Genomic DNA, 23495 nt, shown 5'->3' with positions numbered 1-23495 from the left:
AGGCACACAGGATATCCGTCATGTTCTGACAGATTAACCCATCTACAAAACTGTAAATCAAGCCCGTAGTACGAAGGTAAAGTCTTTGGCCAGGTCAAACTACTGAGCATAACTGGTACCCAGGGCACCACAGTGGGCCTTAACTTGCGCATTGTACTTGCCAAATGCACATATGGATAGTATACCATTTATTGAAACTTTTTGATGGAAAATAAATGTACTTTTATATTTCCAGTTACCGTTACCAGATTGTAATCAATTTTGTGTAATTTTTCTGATTACATTTTTCTTGAATTTTCTAAATTGATTTTGAGTTTTTTATTGTGTTGTGGTTGACTTTTTAACTGTTTTGGTACTGCTTATTACTTGACATATTTTCCATTAGGTAGGCCTGGCATCTCAGTGCCGTAGCTACCAAGGACTGACCTGAAAAGAGTTTGGGCATGTTACTTGAGAAGGACACACATACCACTCAATCAGTAAGCAACTTTCTTATAAGAAGGATCTATACCTGTAAACCTAGAGGGAAAAACTGACCAGCAGTTGCTTCCTGCAAATATAAACTTTAAAGGGGACATTGTCCTTGATGTCTTTTCGCCATCAAATACCAGAGTTATAGTCCTGATGGATTCTGACAAGTCTCTTTGTCCGAATTATATTGCAAAGTTACTGGCCTGTTTACAAATGGTGCAAAATGCTGCCGCTCAGCTTCTTCTTTACCATTTGACCCTGGATTTTGTGAAGGCTATTTTAGAATTGCACAGATAGCAACAACAGCTGCAGGCTTACCATCTTTTTGCTTTAGGAGACCCAAAAACTAGAACAGCTGCTTCAGGCGATAGGGCAGGCTCTGCATTGGTGCTCAAGGTATGGAATGGATTTCTTTCTTCCTTGCATTGTTGCATTGAGATGCTTGTTAAGGTTTCATAAGGTTCTAAAAAACTATCTTTTTAGCCAGTAAACTCTAGTCCTTGTTTATTTCTTCTGTATCCCTGCTTGTGTATTGGTTTAGGCTTTATTTGTGTCTATTCTGATTGGTTGTAGCTTTTTTGTTCAATCAGTCGTGTTATTTTACAGCATCAAGAAGCCTCTGCTTCCTTTGTGCATATACATAAAATTATCCTAAAGTAGCAAAATAATGGTTTCTAAGTGGATAGGCAATCCAACTAGAAAAATGCACACCAGCAGAGTAAACAAACAATAAAGTCTGTCAGAAAAGTCTGCCGGCACAACACACATACATATAATGCACTATAGACATTCATGACAGGATCTAGACAGTTATTATCCAATATGAGTCACTGTCAATCAATATAAAGGATAATCAAATGCGATGTCCACAGGCTATCTTAACTCCTGTCAACAAGAATTTAAAAGAGCAAAAGGAGAAAATTGCACTAAACAAATGCTTATAACACAACACAAATAAATTAACTATGTAATTAAAGTATGGTGAAACAAAGCGTATGAGGTATCAATGAAAAAAGGGACAAACAGGTGGAAGAAGAGAGAATGCTGAAATGTTGAAACAAATATTTTGCTCAATATTCACAAAACAGAAATGGAAGCCTCTAAATGAGCTGTAGTATAACAGATGTTGATATGGTGGATATTAGAACATTCACACTTTGCACTGAAATGAGATAATGATTTTGCTTGCAAAACAAGCATGCTTAAATTGTGACTTACAAAGGAGTAACATATAAGCGGCATTACCACATGAGCATATTTGATTGTTGGTTTACCTAACAATTTTCTTACAAGAAAATGGTGAACATTGAAGGCTGACCATTTGCTAGGTTAATTTTAAAATATAATGTTAACATAATTTACATACAAAGCCATTTTCATGGACAAATAACATGCTGGTTGCATTTAATCTTCCTAATACATAGAATTCTGGGAGGCTACGGTACCATTACTCACAGTCAAAGGTGTTGGAAATTTTAAGATAGTAAGGTAATTTAATGGCACTATAATCTACATTAAAGAAAGGTTGCTGCTTCTAAAGTTAAACCCCACGGACAAAACAAGATAGACAGGAAGGTGATTTACAATGAAGCGTAGTCAGCTCAAAATAGAAGCAAGATAAATTGGCTGAAGAATCTAAAGTATAAACTGGTATGCTGGGTGCATGTTAAAAGATGTGAAAAGAGGAAGACTTAAAGGAATTTCAGATCTATAAATAAAAGTGTTACACAAATGTAATGTAATTAGATGAAAAGTAGCTAAACAATAGTGGAATCCAAGCAGTTGAACCCGTAGTCTTGAGATATTTTCAACGTTTACTGATGATGGAGTTCTTAGTAAGAACTGTAATAAAACTCAAAATGTTATCACCAGTATATGATATAGTTTCTTAAAACAAACATCTTGATACACACAGATAAAAAAAATTGTGAATGCTTGTTGAGTTAAGTCAATGTCTCCATTTTCATGGAAGAATCAATGACACTGTCTAACTGACATTCTCTCATGATAGGGTGCTGGGTTATCAATGAACATCACAAAAACAAGGAAAGTTGGAAGAGCCTGGGGAACTGTCAATAATGGCTTAAGCATAATAGATTAATGCAAATGTTGACCATTAAAGCATGTGGATGGGTTTAGAGCTTCTGCATTGCTTTCATTGAATATATCAATATTAATTGACATATTGGCCAAATGGCAGTAAACAAGAATCGGCAGGTAGATTTATTAAGAATGACTAAAACCTTGATCTGATCTTTCCTAACTTGCAAATTCAATAGCTCTGAAGACAAATATTGGACCCTGTGGAGTGTCCTAAGGTTTAGGTTGAATCCTATGTAACTTATGTTCATTTACCTCAGTTCAGGTGATGTATCTGGATAAAAACTAAACAAAACTTTACATGGGCTTGATTAATTGTTTTGGATAGCGGAAATACTGATGCATTTCAATTGGCTACACCTTCTTGGCATTAGGCATTGCTTTTGCTCTGGAGATGCCTAGGTAAACTGTAAGTCCCAATTGAAAGCCCGGGATCCTTCGAAAGATCGCTAACTTCAGTAAACGGAGCATGGAACCTTGGGGTCATAATCATTATACAAATTATATTGAAACTGTGCTGCAGAGCAGCCAAAGAAGCACACTTAAACCACTATGGTATCATGGATAACACTTCCCTCGTCTAGAGTCAATTTACTATTCTGATTCTAGCAGAGGTCATGCCCCCTGATCATCCTCATTCCAAAAATATGTCTCCACAAGTAACAGAATATAGAAACAGAACTCTAAGATTTACAGTTAGACTCATACAGGCAGTCTGTTATACATTTTTCAGAGGATCATGCAGACAATTTGCAGGAATGTGGTAGCAAACACTTGATTATGGCAAGGAGGTTGAGATCTCACAAATGTGCCTTCACAATCTTCAAGCGATTTAAATTCTGGCATCAAACATTGCATAGATACAGAATCAATTAGCATCAGCTCATGCCTCCCTTAAAAAAGTGTATACATAGCTCCATATTAAAATCAATGCCTCAGAGTGTCCAATTGCCTGCATGTTCCCAGTAAAGGGTGAATACAGATAAGGGCATTGCCGGTTTGGGCCTGCTAGGAATAGGAAGGGCCCTGGGCCAGAACCCATGTTACACTGAAACCTACAAAGTAAGATCTAGGCATGTGTCTCCCCCAGCACCTCGTACTGCCAATCCCCACAATCATACCCTGGCATACATTAATCAAACCCTCACAACACATTTGCACAGCACAAAGACCCAATCTTGAAACCAGCATATTGTACTGCCAATCCCCACAATCATACCCCGACCTAGATGACCCAAACACTCACAAATAATTCACACACCACAACTACCCAATCTTGCAAACATTTCACTAACTACCACAAACCCTCAAACTACTGAACACACATAAAAAATCATGCTTATTACTGTTTGCTCTGTAGTACTCCATGCAACAGACATTGCAGACCTCATCACCTCTAACTAACTTTATGACCTCTTCATAAGAGAATCATGGTTATCATGGCAAGCTAGATTCTCTGACTCCTAAAGAAACTTACACTAGACCCTGATGATCTAGCAACCTACCCGGTCATCACTCACCCAACTTTTATTGACAATTTCATCCAAAAAAGCAGACTATGCTCAACTGCAAGATCACATCATTGCTATACATCTTCTATATGACACTCGTATAAGCTTTAAATAATGCTTCAGCGTGGAGACCACTACCATACACATTGCAAATGCTGAGTTCCTGACCATAAAGGAAGATGACCACTGCCTCCTGATATTGTTGGATCCCTCATCTGATGGTGTCAACAATCTCACCTTAATCCACACCCTGTAGTCTCAAATTAGATTTACAGCAATGTACTTCACTGGATTCTCTTCCTACCTTTACAACCAGCAAAAGTTCATTCACATGGGCATCTACAGGTCCCAAATGAGCTCAATCACCTAAAGAGTCCCCGAGTTCACCATATTGTCCGCTAACATCTTCAAATGCTAAAGTGAGCATCTTACATCAAAATCTACCAATATACTGATGATACACAACCAAATTGAAAGACTCTTCTGCTTCAGACATCCAAAGCCCCAAATTGTGAATAACAAAAATATTGATTCCAGAATATCGTGTGACATGAATATCGTAGCAAAATTATCGCCTTTAGAAAAATATAGTGGAAAACAATATCAAAGGTAAGAAACTTTTTTTTTTTGTAAACTATATAATTTTTAAGAGTGTTGTTATATTTAAAATTATTTACTTTAATAAAGTTGTAATAGATAACCCTTTTTAAATTAATTTCATATATATTAGTATTATTAATTTTAGACAGTAGTTTTCTCAGTATAATCATTATACATAAATGTAAGCATAGTTTTGGAATTTTAAATCTGTGACTTAATTTCCTTTAAATTTAGTTAGCAATATATAATGTAGTAGCAGTTTGTTAAATATTTAATTTGTGAAAACCATGTAAATTGCTTAATTTGTGTTTAATTGTGTGATTTTTATGTATGTTTTACTTTTTATAATTTAATTAGTAATTTATATTTTAGTCGCAGGTAATTGGGTTTGTCGGAGAATAAGTCTGGAGTTATTTCAAATTGAAATTGTTTTTCAATTAATATTTCAGTTATTTAAATATTTAATTGATAATTAATACATGAAATATTTTTTTTTAGAAGTGTATTTAATAATGATATTTGAAGTCCAACACTTTCCCTACTGTTGCTTAGTTTGGAGTAGGATTAGTAAATCTAACCTCTCTGAAGTCCAACACTTTCATTACTGTTGCTTAGACTGGGGTGGGAATAGTACATTAAAACCTTCTGAAGTCCACCACCTTCCCTACTGTTTCTTAAACGTGAGTGGGTATAGTAAATCTAACCCCTCTGAAGCCCAACACCTTTCCTAATATTGCTTACATTGGAGTGGGAATGGTAAATCTAACACCTATAAAGTTCAACACCCTCATTATTGTTACTTAAACTAGAGTGGGAATAGTAAATCAAACCCCTCAGAAGTCCAACACTTTCCCAATTGTCAGTTAGATTGAAAAGGGAACAGTAAATGTAAGAACTCCAAAGTCCCACGGCCCAATTCACAAAGGTAAACTTAGATCTGAAGTCTACGTTTAGACCTGAAGTCTAAGCTTAGACCTGAAGCCCAAGTGCCCAATTCAGTAAGGTAAACTTAGAATTCAGGTCTAAGTTTACCTATGTGAATTGGAGTCTGAGACTTCAGATCTAAGCTTAGACTACAGGTCTAGATGTACCTTTGTGAATCAGGCTCCAATAGTTTCCCTCGTTTTCTGTACATTGAAGTGATATTAGTAAATGTAATGCATGCTAGGTATAACACTTTTTCTATTATATTTTTCTTAATTGCAGTTATATTAGTTATTTTCCAATTGATGGTTGACCGTCATTTTTATTTTTTTAATATCCTGTTATTAAAATGTTTGTGTTATTCTTAAAACAATATATTCCTATTTAAAATGATTTTTCTATTAATGCTATTAATTTAATTAGTTGCTATTTCTTTTTAATATATATATATATATATATATGTATATAAATATATATATATATTATCTGTACATTTACATTTACCTTAAAGCATTCAATATTTGCATAGCATCACTGTAAAATGTAAATTAGTTTAGTTTATTTTTTTTGTTTTATGTATGTAGGTTAATTTTAACTTTATGTCATTGTTAATATTTTAAATCAAATATTTTTTAACATGGTTTAATTATTGTTTTTATATTTTTACAGAATATATATTTAGATATGTGTGTGTATATGAACACCTATGATTCCAGTTGCAAAGATTTCCTTAGGATTATTGATGATATCAAATGGGAAAGTGACTCTAAACTGGATGTCAATAGCTTGCACACAAGCACAACACATGATTTGGGCATTGCAGTATGCAGACATTTTTAAAGTGCAAGGTCACAGTCATACCTGTTCCACACTGAAATTGTTACTTTTTTTTTTTTTTTTTAGAGAGAAACTTGTTTATTTAGACCATAGTCTTTTAAACAATACAAACAAAATGCAAACAGAATCGGACAAAGTACGAGCAGACAAAATATTCCTACGTCATAAATAGTTAAAATTCATATTTGTTAAAAAGAAAAAAAGAGAAGGTTAAAAGAGGGTAACACCTCCTGATACACAATTCATTAAACCCAAATTTTACCAAAGTTTTCACATATCTGGAAGAATGAAAAGACAGATTTAAACTTTATAAAAGGCTTAAAAGAACTTAAAATCAGTGCCCATCCTTCGATATCTCCCTACCAAAATCTTTTACGGCCTTCAGGAATTTGCCCTATGTGAAATTGTTACTTGGTCTGATTGCTTTTTGTCTGAAGAATAATTTTTTTATGGTTAACAATATGTATACAGGCAAGTCCATAGTATACCGATGGGGACATACTTCTTCTTGAGCTGCGCTAATTTATTACTGGGCTGATGGGAGGAGCAGGTTACAAGTACTCCTTACCTATATGACAATCCTGTTGTAATGTGGATTAATTACATAGACAATCTTCTGGTCATCTGGAAAAGCTAACAAAAGCTTACAAAATATTAATTGAAGGACTACATGATAACAGTCTGAACTTAAATCTAACCTACGACATTAGCACAGAAGAGGCAGAATTCCTAGACCTCATGATCCATACCACTGGCACAAAACTTTGCGCTATTCTTTTCAGAACAAGTAAAGCATCAATTCTTTACAGGATTCCTGCAGTAGTCACCCACTGACCCCAATACTTTTTGGGGAACTATTGTAAGCCAAATGTAACTGCAGCATTGACCTCACATTACAGAAAGAAAAACAGGATATGGTAGCCAGGTTCAGAGAAAGGGGTTATACACAAAAAACATTACAAACAGCAGTTACACTTGTAGACTGTATTAAGATTTGACTGACTAAATCCTCCTAAGACCACTCTCAAAATCTCAAGCACATTCGATTCATTAACAACTGCAACAATAAAGTCAGCAATATCAGTGATTGATACTTGGTCCACATTTATCAATTCCATAGTTTTGGTTCGAGGATAGAGTACATTTGACCCGCCTTGTGGCTGTTTTGTTTCTGCCCTGGTGTTTGCTCCTGCTGCATAGATCCTTTCGATACTGGCTATATATTTTGGTACCTGCAGTACATTTTCTTTGCTTCTGCTTCTTTAGTAAATTCCTGTTGTCTTTTACTTTCCTCCCACCTCCCTCCCATTGTCCTTGTTCACTTTGCTCCCGCCCCCTCCCATTATCAGTATTCCCTTTGCTCCCGCCCGCCCCCTCCCCCGTTGTTGTGTTGTCTGTTTTCCCGCCCCCTCCCGTTATTCCTATTCTCTTTGTTACCGCTCCCTCCAGTTGTCCCTATTCCCTTTGCTGTTGCCCTCTCCCCATTGTCCGTGTTGTCTTTCTCCTCGCCCCCTCCCGTGATCCGTATTCCCTTTGTTCCCGCCCCATTGTCCATGTTGTCTTTTTTTTGCCCCATCCTGTTGTCCGCATTTCTTTTGTTCCAGCCCCCTTCCCCCGTTGTCCATGTTGATTTTCTTCCCGCCCCCCTCCTGCGCTCACCCGTGACCTGCCCAGCCATAACTGCCTGGGGAAGAAGCAGCATCTGCTCTGGGCAGGTAAGGGAGGTTTGTTTCTTTTCGCCCCCACAGCCAGGAGTTGGGGGTGAGGAGGGCAGGTGTGATTGCCGCAGTACTGGCGGAGGTTGCTCCTGACCTGGGCAGAAGAGCACACAATTGTTTGCCTCTGTTCTTAAAAATCGTTCTCTTGGCTTCAGTTTGCTTTTTTCAAGTTTTTTGGGCATTCCAGAATCCCCAAAAAATTTACCAATCCAACTCAGATCGGTATATAATAAAAAAAGAAAAGAAAAGCCATTGCAAGACTTATTGGCTTTGGCAATGCATTTTTACATTGTTAATAAGTGTTTTAAGCCCCTTTTTAGGTCTCGGCCTATTCCATTCCGCAGGAATGAGTAGGATGAGTCTTTAGCAGTGAAACCAAGAGTTAAAGTAAGCTCTCCCAAAGCGGATTTCCACGAGTGCATGTGCTCTCGTGCACGAGCTTGCCCGAGCCTTCCTCTTGCCAGCAGCATTTCTCCTCCCCATTCCACAGGAATGAATAGGACAAGTCTATAGCAGTGAAACCAAGAGTTAAACTAAGCTCTCCCAAAGCGAATTTCCATGAGTGCATGTGCTCTCGTGCACGAGCTTGCCCGAGCCTTCCTCCTCCCAGCAGCATTTCTCCTGCCCTTACCATTTGCTCCTGTGCTTCCCCGCCCACTGCTTCAACACTTCACGGCCGCTAGGCTGTGACTCGCATTCTCCGAGAGCTTCAAAGCTCCCCTGGGCTTTCTCCTAGATCAGGATTATGCATGCCGCACCCCCTTGTTAATTCCTTCTCGTTTTGCCTCTCTCTTTCGCAGACTCCCTTAGCCTACCTCCTCTGTCTCTCTCTGCCTGTGATCTCCTTTTCTCTCCATCTCTCAATCCCTCCCATTTTCTATCTCTGCCTGTCTCTCTATGTTTCCTCCCACTCTCTGTCCCCATCCCTGCCACCCCTCTCTCTCCCTGAGTGTCCTCCCCTCGCCTCGCTCATTGCTTATTTTGCAGCCATTCTGTAAATCCCTCATTGATTTCCCGCTACCTCCACTTGTCCTCTTGAAACCCTTCTCATGTGCGCCTTTTAAAACCTCTCATGTCCCCCCCGCCCTCCACCTCTCCTTCCCTTGCACCTCCCTCTCTTCGTTATTCTTGATTGAAATGTAAATGCATTTCATTGTTAGCATCTCCATCGCTAATTACCATTGAGGTCGATTAATTAGCTGTCACTTTGTTTGCTGGAGGATAGCGGTGAAGCATTTATTCCTCGATGAGACATAGCTCCACTGATCTCATGCATATAGAAAGGGGAGTGCCAGGCAGCACTTCCTGGCTCGCACGCATTACGTTAAAAACATAAATAAAATTGCTCATCCCTTCGCCCTGAGACTCCGACCCTCCTTTCTTTAATGCACAAACCTCGTGCTCCCAACCCCTGACCCCCCCATCCCTTTGCCTCCATTGAGCCTCCCGCGGTCCTGGAAAATTCCCCTTTAAAGGCCTCTCCTTGAGCCCATCCCTCTGCGCCTCCTCCCCTGCCATGCGACCAATGCCTACACAACGTTTGTTCTTGTGTTTGAGTGTCTGCCTTTTATTGCAGAATTATTCCTCTGCTTGTACTTTTTCCGCTTTCGGTAACTTGCAAACATGTCACTTTTCCTCCTGTAATGTACCGTTTGCTACCTCTTGTATTTTTGTTTGCTCACAATTGTCACTTTTGCCTCATGTAAGTTAACCTTCGCTTTTGTAATTTGTTCACTTGTAATTTTTTTCCCCATGAATCATTACTGTTCCCATTGTGAAGCGATGTGACACCTTTGGGTTAAAGCCTTTGCTATATAAAGGTGCGAGGGAGGGACAACTGCACATTCCTGCAGATAGTCCCATACAGGGAGCAAGTACTGCAGGAACTGGGCAGACCACTGTGAAGGCACAAAAAAACGAGCGGGCGCTCCACGGTGCCCGCACCCCTGGATCTCCCCCCTGAAGACTGGCCCCCCCGCCCCTACACAGTGCGGCCCAACCCAAGTTTTCGACCGCCATCCTGGCTCCAAATGTCTCCTGTTGTCCCACCACCCCCCCACCCAACAGCATTCAAGTCATCAGGCTATTTCCGAATGGCACCAACTGGTCCGCCCTCGCCCGCTCCAATACCTCCTCCTATATCCTTATCTCTATACATTCCTTCTCCTGGACGGCCTCCTCCCCCAACGCTGTCCCTCCCTCCTTTACCCTGCACTCTGACCTGACGCTGCATCTTCCATGGCTACCTAATTGGTGCCCCTAGTGCGCTTTTCGCTGTCTTTACAGTGGCCTTGACGGGACGTTCTCGCGCATCCAATACTTACTTAGCAGTATTAACCGAGCAAGTTACCTCTATTTATCCATCGACATTATAACCCAATGCATGAAACATATTACAGAACCCAGTGAAGTGTCTTTCTCTACCAGGCGTTCCTGCACCTTTGCCTACCTTAATCGGCACTTAATGAGTGTTAATAGTTAAGAGGTCAAATCGCCGTCTTCTTCGAATGCCATACCAACCTGTGTAAACATCAACCAATACATATGCACGAATCTCTCGCATATCCATCCCGATCCCTTTAAACAGCACTCTTTGTACTTTTGTCTAGAAGTATACCCCACCCCACCGTGACTTGTTTCCACCGCTACGTGCTCCCGACCCCCCCACTCCCCACCCCCCTTTCCTTCACTTTCCTTGAACCCCCGCAGTCCGGGACACCCTCCGCATCTCTGTCACCCACCCTGCACCCATCCCCCTTTCGCCTCCTCCTGCGCCATGCGACCCTCCCCACACCCTCCCTCAGACATCTGAGCCCCAGCTCCAAGCATAGCCCCCCGTCTTGTTACGCCACACCTTCTGCTCCTGAGCCCCAGTCCCATATCTGCAACCCTCAATGAGCCTCTAACTATTCGAAAGCCTGCCCCCTTCTACCCTACCACCCGCCGCAGGATGCGCACCTCTCCACACATCTCCTGCAATCCTGTCTCCCTCCGTGCCTAGCATGCCCACCCCGACTTTCAAACTTCTACCACCTGGCCAGCATCACCCTCCACCCCCTTCACGTCCTTCAGCCCCCCATGCTATTAATTTGCCAATCTACTATGCGCACTGCAGCCAGGTTCTTCAGCTGCCCCGGGCGCAACCGCAACCCTACCGGCCCCGTGGAAGAGCACACCTCCGCTCCTGGTCCCCCTGGCCACGCTCACTCTGTGCCGTTATTTATTTTCCTCCATTTATTGCTGAGGGAAATTATCTGTTCGGCACCCCTGCACCCATCACCCTTGTGGCGGCTGCTCCGCCCATCCGCCGCCACCTGCCCCCCTGATCCCTCCTCCCCCACTGTCCTGCCCAGCCACACCCTGTGCTCCCGGGCCCTATCCAAGCATCGCAACCCTCAACTGAGCCCCCAACAATTTGCAACCAGCCAACCCTTCCCGAGCGCCCCTCCCTGCGCCCAAGTCTTCCCGTGTGCCCGCCTATCCAAGACTTCGCACCTGACCTCCTTGTGATCGCCCCCTCCCCTCTGCTGCTTTTAATGTTGCTGAGCACCATGGCAACCCTGCCCCATTCTGACGCGCGCCACTGTCCCACAAGACGCCGCCTCGTCCCGTCACTTTTTACGAAACCTTTGTTACACTTAATTGTGAACCCCCCACATCCGGGAGTGGAGCTCCATTGCGCAGCTCCGTGATGTCCTTGCCCGAGTGCGGCACAAGACCTCTTGCCCCTCAGACAGCACCGCCATTCAAGCCGCAAAGAGCCTTGCATTTGCTCGCATGCCTCCCTCCCCCCCTGCCCCTAGGCCGCCCAGGAAACAACCCCCCACTAGCCCATGCCTGACCCCCACCCTCCCGCGCCAGCAATTCAAAAGACAGACAGCAGCCGGGATCCTTCTCAGCTTTATTTGGCATACATATTGACACTAATGGAGGATTTGTCAAATACTGCTAATTAAGCTAGGCTAATAGGATTCTCTCCAAGCCCCCTCTCTCTTCCGCTATCTCTCGCCCATCCAGACCCAATTCTTGTTTTATATCCCAATCTCTGCTCAAACACTACCTCTTTAATCCCCATCTGCATACACCACTCTCCCCCTCCCTCAAAATTATTTACTTGCTGTCCTCATATCCCTCCTTCACATCGCACATCATTTGGCTTCGAGGCTGCCCGCATACCTAATTTACCACCCTGTGTTTTTATTGCCTTTCTTTGTAATGCGATCCAAACACATTATGCTTTGTTTCATTTGCAACATGCACTGGTGAGCCATGGGCATGCTGCAGCTCCCGATTTATGTAACTGCTGCTTTCAAGCTTGTGAACAGAAGCAGCTCGGTTGCAAGTTAAATGATAATTCAATCCCCCGCACACACAACCCACACACAACCCCCCCACAAAAGCAACCACACACACACAAAACCCCACTCACACAACTCCACACACACACAACCCCAAACACACACAACCCCCCACACAGACACACGCCACCCCCACACACACATCCCACACACACACACCCCACACACACACACACCCACACACAATCCCCCCATACACACCACCCCACACACACAACCCCACACCCCCCACACACAACCCCACACACAACCCCACACACCCCAACACACCACCACACCCCCACACACACACACCCACACACACACAACCCCACACACACACAACATCACATGCAACCCCACACACAACACCGCTCACACACAACCCCACACAAACCACCCACACACACCCCCATACACACCCCACACACACACAAGCCTACACACAACTCCACACACAAACACCCCCCCACACACAACCCCCCCACACACACAACCCCCCCCCACACACACAGAGACACACCCCAAACCCCCAACACACACACACCCTTCACACATCCCGCATACACCCACACACACACAACCCCCCCACACACAACCCCCCCCCCCACACACACACACACAACCCCCCCACACAACCCCAAACACACACAACCCCCCACACACACACCCACACTCCACACACCACACACACACACCCCCCACACACACACCCCACACACACAACCCTTCCACACACAACCCCACACACACAACCCCCCCACACACAACCCCCCCACACACACACAACCCCCCACACACAACCCCACACACACAACCCCCCACACACACAACCCCACACAGATACAATCACACACACACACAACTCCCCCACACACAACTACACACACACAACCACACACACACAACCACACACACACAACCACAAGCACACACAACCACACTCAACCACACACAACCACACAACCCCAAACACAACACACACAACCCCACACACACAACCCCACACACACAACCACACACACAACCACACACACAACCACACACAACCATCTATCTATCCATCTATCTATCTATCTATCTATCTATCTATCTATCTATCGCACTCACTGTATCTATCACCCTCACTGTATCTATCTATCTATCGCCCTCACTCTATCTATCTATCTATCTATCTATCTATCTATCTATCTATCTATCTATCTATCTATCTATCTATCTATCTATCTATCTATCTATCTATCTATCTATCTATCTATCGCCCTCACTCTATCTGTTTATCTATCGCACTCACTATCTATCGCCATCCATCTATCTGTCTATCGCCCTCACTTTATCTATCTATCTATCTATCTATCTATCTATCTATCTATCTATCTATCTATCTATCTATCTATCTATCTATCTATCTATCTATCTATCTATCTATCTATCTATCTATCTATCTATCTATCTATCTATCTATCTATCTATCTATCTATCTATCTATCTATCTATCTATCTATCTGTCTGTCTGTCTGTCTATCTATCTATCGCCCTCACTCTATCTATTTATTGCCCTCACTCTATCGCACTCACTCTATCTATCTATCGCACTCACTCTATCTATCGCATCACCACAGCATCACTCAGCACCACCACAGCATCACTCAGGGGCATCACAACATCACTATGCGCTACCACAGCATCACTGAACGCCACAACATCACTTGTCGCCACGACAACATCACTCAGCGCCACCACAGCATCAATCTGTGCAACCATTCAACAACTGGTTCAAATATGTTCTCTCAATGTTTCAAACTTTATTACAAATGTCACAAAAAGATGTTAATATTTCACTTCTGTTCTTGGATTTTCGTCACAATAAAATACACTGAACATAATCTTCACAAAAGTTTTTTACAAAAGTTTAAGCTATTGCCATTATAAATTACAATATCTTTTATTTAAGTATTAATTATTTTTAAAAAAGCCATTGTTATTGGTAATATCAATACATCTAAGTCACGTAAATACAACACATATTGCATTACAAATGCTATAGGTGTCACATTTGCGAAAGATATAACTATTGGCATTGCAAATGACAAAGCTACTAATTTCACTATTTTCAAAACCAACACATGAATAAAAAAATGTGTCATTTACAATACCAATAGCTCAAACTTTCCTAATGCGAGACCTATTGCACTGCAAATGCTTCTTTTTACAGATGTACAAACAGAGATCAGATCGTTACATATAGATATGGTTAGTTGATGAGCAGCTCACCAAGTTCATGGCTGCTCTCTGGTCGATGGCTACTGCCTTCAGATTTGTCTCCTGGGAGTATGTCTAATAGTTCATTTGGGGATTTACACTCTTATCAAAGCGCAATCACATTTATTACCATTTGGTATGTTGATCCAAAACAAGAGTGCCACTGCAGGCTGTCTCCCTTTCTGTACAATTAATATTGAGAAGGGTTTCACATCTTCCTTTTCCCCATCTCCCATACATGCTTTAACTGGTGAGGATACCATATTTTTTCTCGTTAATCTCTATTGACAGGAGGATGTTTGGAAACTGAGAAATAGAATCGTGTGCCCACATGGTAGCATTTCAGGATTTCATGATACTATAAGGGCTTTGACATCTTTCTCCTCTACACCACTCATGCACACCATTTTATTTTATTTTCAATTTTATGTTTCCAGTAGTGGTTGCGAAGGCTGAAATGGATGGCCACACTGACATGCCAATTTGGGCATGACTGCATTTGAAAAGTAGCAATACATTTCTATTACACACAGCTAGAACTGTTGATTGCTAGTGATCTATGTGAGAGTAGCACAATATAGTTTGTGCAATTATTGAGTATACTACTAAACCTGGACATATGATTTTAAAGGGACATGATTGTTTCACTGTTATCTTCAGAGCAAATGAGATACTAAAGATGTGGCATGCCATTAACCCTGTTTAGGACGGCTCCCTAGAAACATGTACATTGAGATATATTTGGCGTTTTGCATATTATGTTTATGCCAACAGAACTTTGTCACCTATATTGCATCCTTCTTGGGCAAGATTGACTAGACAGTCATACCACTCACTAATATAAATTGAATTTGGTACCAAGGAAAATTATGCTTCGGAATGTATGTATAGAACAGTTACAAAACTATTTATGACACAGGTATTGTTATCTGGGGGGGATGACACTAAAACAGTCTTAACAGACAGACAAGATGCTTGATAGAGTGTAAACAAACTACATACTGACAGAAGACTGTTACATTAAAAAATTGGGATTTATCCCCATTCACAATGGTGCTATAGATATATGGATAATGAAATGTGCTGTTATTGCTTGTCTACATGGTCTGACAACAGTCTCTTGTGAAATAGTGCTATATAGAATGCTCACTGTGGCAAGATGGACTAAGCTGGGAGGTTTCTCTCCAAGTGGAATCATGAGGGTTCGGGGAACTTTGGCCAATTTACAATATGTAGTGTTATGGATGTATATAACATGGAGTTTCAGTAGGAGCACGTTATCTACATATTACAATGATATGGACTGAAGCACTATGCAGAACTGGTATACTGCCGTGTGCTGTGCTATATTAATAACAGATCATGTAACATTAAATATGGTGTTGCAATCTCGATCGTGGTATATATATGATTAATTAGAACATTGGAACAAAACCGTTCAGTAACATGGCATAGCCAAAAATATGTCAACATGGTGCATCTCTTATGATCCTTCTTTTATGTTTCCATGGAGGCGTGACACTCCTCACACCTGAACAAGTCTAGTTGTAGCCAAAACATATCAGGATGATGCTTTACAGAAGAAATCAAGTAAGAGGCTTAATTTCCCATCAATAATCAGCACAGGAAATCACATCACGGCAGCCTGCACTCCTCCCACTTTCCATGACCTGCTTAGTGGCAACTGCAACACGAATGTGCAGCGGGCGCGCCAAAGACAAGCACGTGTGCACCCATCTATACCTGGACCGCACCCAGTACCAGGAACCCTGGTCTGATCACCCCCTAGAGATAGTCCAGGGGTCGCTAGACCCTGGAAGCTGTTCCCCCAACTGCTGCCAATCCATAGGAACTTTTACCTGCACCCTCTGCCAGTTCTTCAACAGTCACCCACACAAATATTGATAATGCCCTCAACACCCCTACCCAACGCACATACCACAGCAAACCCACACATCAACACCCATTTGCATGCATGCTTCTCAACACACAATCCCTAGGAAAACACACAACCAAAATATGGGACCTGCTGAGTAGTGATGCACCCGACATCCTCTTCACCACAGAGACCTGGCTCAACCCCTCATCCACTCCCGACATCGAAACAGCAATCCCAGCGGGCTACAAGATAATTCGCCAGGGCTGTCTTCACAAGCCAGGAAGAGGACTTGCTATAATCTACTAGGAAACCATCAAATGTGCAACATTCACAGAGATTATCACCCCATGCATGGAACACCTGCACTTCAAGCTTGAAATCTCGGTAAACTTAACCCTGAACAGAACCCTTGCCTACTGGCCACCTGGACCACAAGCCACCTTTACCAACCTCATCACCAACTTCATCGTTCCACTCACCATCGACTTTAGAGCCTGCATTCTCCTTGGTGACTTCAACTTTCACCTGGAAGACCAAAACGACCCCTCCTCCACTGCACTCCTCGAAAGTTTGAACAACACTGAACTCATCCAGCTCATCTCAGAACCAACACACACTGTAGGACACGCACTGGACCCATTTTCACCAGACGCAACAGTATCAGATACAACTCCACCACGCCGCTCACATGGACTGACCTCTCCATCATCCACTTCCAAATTAACACAGCTCAAGTCAATACCTCTACCTGGTTCAGCATTCTAAGCCACAGCTGGGGCAAAATAACAGAAGCAGACCGGCTCAGCTCCCTCAGAATTGATCAACCTAGATCCACAGACAACCTTGACAAGAACATCACAAACTTCAACAACTGGATCAAGAACTGCAGGGACTCCCTTGCACCCATCAACGTAACAAGCATGGTAGAACTAACAAGCAGGCCAGCCCACATTGAAGGAAGCTCCAACAGCTACAAAGAGATCTTTGTGATCATTAAGGAATTAAACTCTACCTCAGCCACTATCAACATCTCTGCCTCCCAACAACTCTGCGATAACCTATTCAACTCCTTCCACACCAAATTTGCAAACATCTACAACAACTTTACAAACCAACACAAATCCAGAGAATAAATTGCCACCAGCCAAGATGGCCACATGACAAAATGGACAACCCTTACCAGAAGTAACAAAGTGGCAAGCACATGGACCATCCACTCAGGGATCCCACCTGACCTATAGTTACCCCCTCCACATCTACAACCTGGTAATATCACCAATTATCACCAATCAGCACCACCCTGGCCCACATCATCAACACCTCCATCATGTCCGCCACTTTCCTGGATGAATGGAAAATCACAGAAATCAGCACCCTTCTCAAGAAGCCCACAGTCAACCGGAATCAACTGAGCAGATTCCAACACATCTCCCTGCTCCCCTATCCAGTCAAAATGATTGAGAAGGCCATCAAATAGCAACTCACAACCCACCTCGAACTTCAGCATCTTCTAGACAATACTTAGTTGGTATTCAGAAAGAACCACAGCACCGAAAAGGCACTTATTGCGGCCAACAACATTCAAATCATCCTGGACCGAGGAAAAACAGTGGTCCTCATCCTGCTCAACTTCCAATGACCTTCAATACTGTCTCCAATAACACCCTTATTAAAAGAGTTCTCTAGATTGGCATACAAGGATCTGCTCCCAAATGGAACTGCACCTTCCTCACAGGAAGAACCCAAAGGTTAAGTGTTGTATTCTTTAATTACATTTATACACTTATCTTTCTATGTTTCTTGTTAAGTGTTTTAATCTGCATCATTCAATTGAATTTGTTGCCTAGTAGAGTAGTAAGGTTCCTCTCTTGGAAGCTCCAGTTGATCAGTTACAGGCTGGATGCTGATGAAGACAGACACTCTGTATGGATCTTGGGTGCTGAACTTCTTACAAGAATACATCTTACTTAAACCTCATCTCTGGACTCCTCAAAATTATTCCAGGAGACAACATAAAATTGGCGACGAGCGGGCGGACTCAGCATCCCACGGACCCACCATTAATTCAACATTTACTTTATTAACCATTTTTCAAGATCCTAAAGATATACTTTCAGTGTCATCTCCTACTCTTAATTTTCTTAAACTGCACCTTACATTTGGATTTCATTCCTTTTCAACTGACGAATTTCGTCTTGAGTTTGCCTGGAGTGCACCCTTGCTTAGCTAACGTGGTTAATCTGCTTATTTCGCCAGCGCTTGTAAGTCAACAGCTTATTTTATGGCCTCAGCTACGGGTAACTTCGGCATGTGAACCTCACTATGAATTTTTTCTGAGATAATTTTCCAAGGAACAATTTGTCGCTGAATATTTGCAACGGACTGCAATCAAGCGCCATTGTTTCCTTTCAAATCGGTAAAGAATTCCATCTGGCCAGGCTATACTTTTTAGGCCTAGGTGGGTTTCAAATCTTTATTTTCCCATTTCGCTTAGGACAAGGATAGAATAATGCTTCTAAGTTACTTCCTGCTTGGTGTTTTTAATCCGACTTGATGGTGAAATCCATTTTTTGATAACAAAAGCAGAGAAGTAGCTTTGTATAAGTGTACTTTGGGCTGCCTGAGTCTGAACTGGGCTTAAAAACAGTTCTTCCACGCATCACACTTCCAGAGCTGAAATAAACAGCCTTGGCTTGGAAAGTTCACAAATCTATTTCAAAGGACTAAAGCTTGCCTCTGGACCCAGGAATGGCTAATAGGAGTCAATTGTGTAACACTTAGCAGTGATTAGCTATCTGAGAGTGGGCAAGAGCCATTGGCAGAACAAAGGACAGCTTTAACACTACCTATTTTGACTTGGGGATAGGAGGAAGAGATTCTCACATTCCTCCCCAAGACCTGCTTAAACAGCCCACCCTAGTCACGGTACAAAGGAAAACCACTTATGCCACCATTCACACCTCCAGAGTTGTGATACACATATTTGCCTGTGAGAGTAAACTACCCTAGCTCTGGGCCCAGGAAAGGACAATGGGTGTTACTGCAGACAACTTAGCAAGGTCTAGCTATCTGGGAGTGGACAGCAACAGTCGGCAGAACAGCTATACCACTGCCTCTTTTGATTTGAAGATTCCAATGAGAGTTTCTTCTATTCATACCCAGGACCATCATAGACAGTTAGGTTCTAGCCACAGTATAAGGAAAACCCGGTATTGACCTTGTCAGATGGCGAGTGGTCGAAAATCTGAAGATAGACATTCCTAGTGCCAGCTGGGACCTGCCATCTTGAAACAGGGGCTCCTGGATAATTTTACAGAAAGACAAAATGGGAGTGCTACAAAAGGAGGTGAGTGGGGACTGCAAGAACATGTGGGGGTAGACATCTTCCTGTAACTGGCTAATGCAAAGGATAAATCTGGCCCTCCCACCACCTCCACATCAGAACATTCCTTGACTTGGGAAGACTCCATCTGAAGATGAAGGCCCTCCTGGAAGAAAAATCCTGGGATCCTGATTGCTGCTGTAAGGGCTCAGGGATCCCACTGGCACCAGGTAAATAGAACTGCTCCTGGAAGGGCAAGTAATTGGCCTCCTGTTTACTTGTGTCAGTGACACAAAAAAACAGACATACTCCTGACTCCGGGAGGGCCCAACTGACTAAAGAGGAGTAGGCCATGCATGAGGACTGGCTGAAGCAATACCTGATGCCCAGAACCCTATCCTGGGAGCCTGACCTGAAGCTCTCCCAGCAATTGGAGACTAAGCCGGAAGGTAAAAACTTTGGCGGGGACAGGGGTCGGACTGGCCTATTGGGCAATCAGGCAGTGCCCACTGGGCTTGTCTCACGGATCAGTGTTTGAGCCATTTTTTTTTAGCAATTTGTGGGCCTGTCTTATGGCCAGGTGGACTGTTTTTTACTGTTGATTTCCCTGATATTACCACAAACAATAACTGCAAACACAAATGCATGCAGTCTCCCATACCTTGCAAACTACCTTATACAGTGCCTCTTTACAAGTTTAAAACTGCCCTGATTTACAAATGTGAGACACTTACTTTACTATCTGAAAACGGCCCTGATTTACAAATGTGAGACACTTAATTAACTATCTGAAAACTGCCCTGATTTACAAATGTGAGACACTTACTTTACTGTCTGAAAACGGCCCTGATTTACAAATGTGAGACACTTACTTTACTATCTGAAAACGGCCCTGATTTACAAATGTGAGACACTTAATTAACTATCTGAAAACTGCCCTGATTTACAAATGTGAGACACTTACTTTACTGTCTGAAAACGGCCCTGATTTACAAATGTGAGACACTTACTTTACTATCTGAAAACTGCCCTGATTTACAAATGTGAGACACTTACTTTACTATCTGAAAACGGCTCTGATTTACAAATGTGAGACACTTATTTAACTATCTGGTTTGCTAACAGGGGCCACTTTTATTTTGGTGCCGGGTCTATTTTTTGTCCCAGTCACCCGCTTATAGGGACTGCCTACTAGTAGCTTCCAACCTTGGTTCCATCGCAGTCAGCCTAAAACTGTGCTGAGGTCCCGCCCACAGCCAATTGTTGCTTTTCCATAGTGCCTTGTGCCTTATAAATTAAAAAAGTGCATAACTCTGATTCCTCTTAATGTTTTGATTATAGTGGTCTACTTTTGCCCAGTACATGTTTCTCTATTTTTCGAAATTGGTTTGAAATTTTAATAGTGTTATGTTCTTGACTTTTTATGTATATAAACCTCATAAAAATAAAATTAAAATGAAAAAATGAAAATTGTTGGTACTGCTCGAATTTAGCATGCTATGCTTGGTGGGTTGCCTTTTGTTTGTGCAATAGCTACAAGTGGCTGGGCAGAGATTTGTTTCAGAACTGTGTGTTCACCTAACCATAGTGTGTTTATTAAACTGGCAAGGGTACCTCCCTCTAAAATTAATGATTTCATTCCTGACATAAGCATACCCGGGTAAGAGGTACAGAACAATATATCTGTATATTCACTGATATCTTTCGGAAAAGGCTTAGAATAGGAGGCCCTGCATCTCCAATTACACACAACAATAGCACGCGCACTCTCCGGATCAGCTTGAGTGACAGCAATCACCAAAGCTGCGCGCGGCGACTGCGTCGATTCCAATCCTGACTAACAGAGGTCATGTATCCAGCTTCGGTCGCCGTCTGCCCTTAATAACTTGTATTCAGTAACTGCGTTCTCCGTCTTACGTACTCTCGGGATGGGAAAGTTAGAGGAAGGCGATGCGCAAGACTATAGGCAAAATGATGACGGTTTCAACGTCTCGGTGTAGAAACAATCTCTTCTTTCATGCTGAAGTGAAAATAGCCGTTTTAGAAAAGCCGAATCGTCAGTGACCATGAAACTATAAGGGAAACCATCAAATAAACGCAGCAGCCTCTGGTCTCCCTTACTCCTCAGCTTGACATTCAAAGCTACGAAGTGGGCCGATTTAGCGGAATGTTTCTCATATTTGATGACAATGAGACAAAACTAGTTCATACATAAGAGCAAACGTTTTCTTTCGCAGAAGAGTAAAAAAAATGATTGTCAACGGAAAACCAAATCTACGAAGTTTTCCCCCGTTAGGCTGCAACTAGACTGTCAGTGTAATAGGGCGGTGTAACATTCTCGCACGGTCCACAGCCGGGGCTCGGCGGCAGCACGGGCCAGGGGATTAGTTTACACTCGCCCTCGTGTAGATACGTGGCACATCCCTCCCCGCCTCCGCGCCGCAAGCCCGTCTGGGAAAGCAGACACAAACCTCCCTCCTCTACAACATCTGGAAACAGCGCCCACAAACCCCCCAGCATCTTACAAGAGGCGGCGCCCTACTGCTCCCCCCCACGCATCCAGCGGCGTTGTGCCCTGCACCCTGCCTGCACCCACCTTCCTCACTCTCCGGGCGGTGTAGAGCCCCATCCCGTCCTGGACACGGGAGGACTTCAGGGCGAACCTATCGGGCACGTACATGCCCAGCATGGTGCTGCGCGGCGCCCTGGAGGCTGCAGGGGGCGACAGAGGCTCACCCCTCACCGGGGCCGCTAGAAGATGCCGAGGCCCGGGGACCGGGGGCTCTGAAGGAAAGTGTTAGAGTCTCCCATGTTTCCCCTCCTGCTGCTGCTAGCTCCCGGGGCAGGGGGAGGCTCAGCGGCTTAGGAATGAGGCTGTGCTTCCAGCCCATTGGAGGAAAGTTTACTGTCTTTCCCAAAACGAATTGGAGCCGCGCATGGCACGCACTGTCCAGGGAGGGAGGTGTGTTACCTGTGTGGGGGATGCCACCCCGCCACCTGCACACCATGCCCTAGGTGACAAGCCCTGCACCCCAGACTCCCCAACTGCCATCTTCATCCCCTGTTCTCGCCATGCATGTTGCTAGATAAAAAGTTCTGCCTTTCTATGTATTTTTTCAAATTCTTGAGCACAAAAGTACTGCTAACTACTAAGTTACCGAATGTATGCTTCTAAGCACATGGCTACCATACACCCGTCGGTTTAATTTTATTTTTTCTACTTAAAACTGTTGACAATTCTCTTTTCCTTGGCACTTAAGGATTTTATTTATTTTTTCGTCTCTGTGGGGCATTTGATCAACATTTTAGTTAAACTTATAAACGTTGTGACATGTCTGTTCATTAAAACAAAGAGGTTGAATAACACATTCAGAATGTATGATGTACTTCACTGGGTCTTGTCAAACGACGCTGTGACTGACACCTTCTGCGGTTTATCTTTGAACCAATTCTCTGCCCATTGGCCCCAGCACTTAACAATGAACATAACCACGTTCTTCCATCTGTGGAAACTACACAATGTAGTTAAACATT

At 42.9% G+C, this 23495-nt stretch overlaps 1 protein-coding gene across 2 annotated transcripts in view; it reads right to left on the bottom strand.

Annotated features, from left to right (window-relative positions):
* The window catches only part of PRDM5 (PR/SET domain 5), a 666844-nt gene extending 644042 nt beyond the window's left edge, over positions 1-22802 (bottom strand). For both annotated transcript variants that reach the window (XM_086962221.1, XM_086962220.1), the window contains exon 1: positions 22558-22802. In XM_086962221.1, coding sequence (XP_086818347.1) covers positions 22558-22650 — 93 coding nt within the window. In that variant the 5' untranslated portion in view covers positions 22651-22802. The remainder of the gene's footprint in view (positions 1-22557) is intronic.
* Positions 22803-23495: the final 693 nt, after the last annotated feature.

The sequence above is a fragment of the Lissotriton vulgaris genome, chromosome 3_1, assembly GCF_964263255.1.
Source record: "Lissotriton vulgaris chromosome 3_1, aLisVul1.2, whole genome shotgun sequence".
Taxonomy (NCBI): Eukaryota; Metazoa; Chordata; class Amphibia; order Caudata; family Salamandridae; genus Lissotriton; species Lissotriton vulgaris.
Note: the sequence above shows the minus strand (reverse complement) of the source record. Positions and strands in the feature narration are given on the sequence as shown.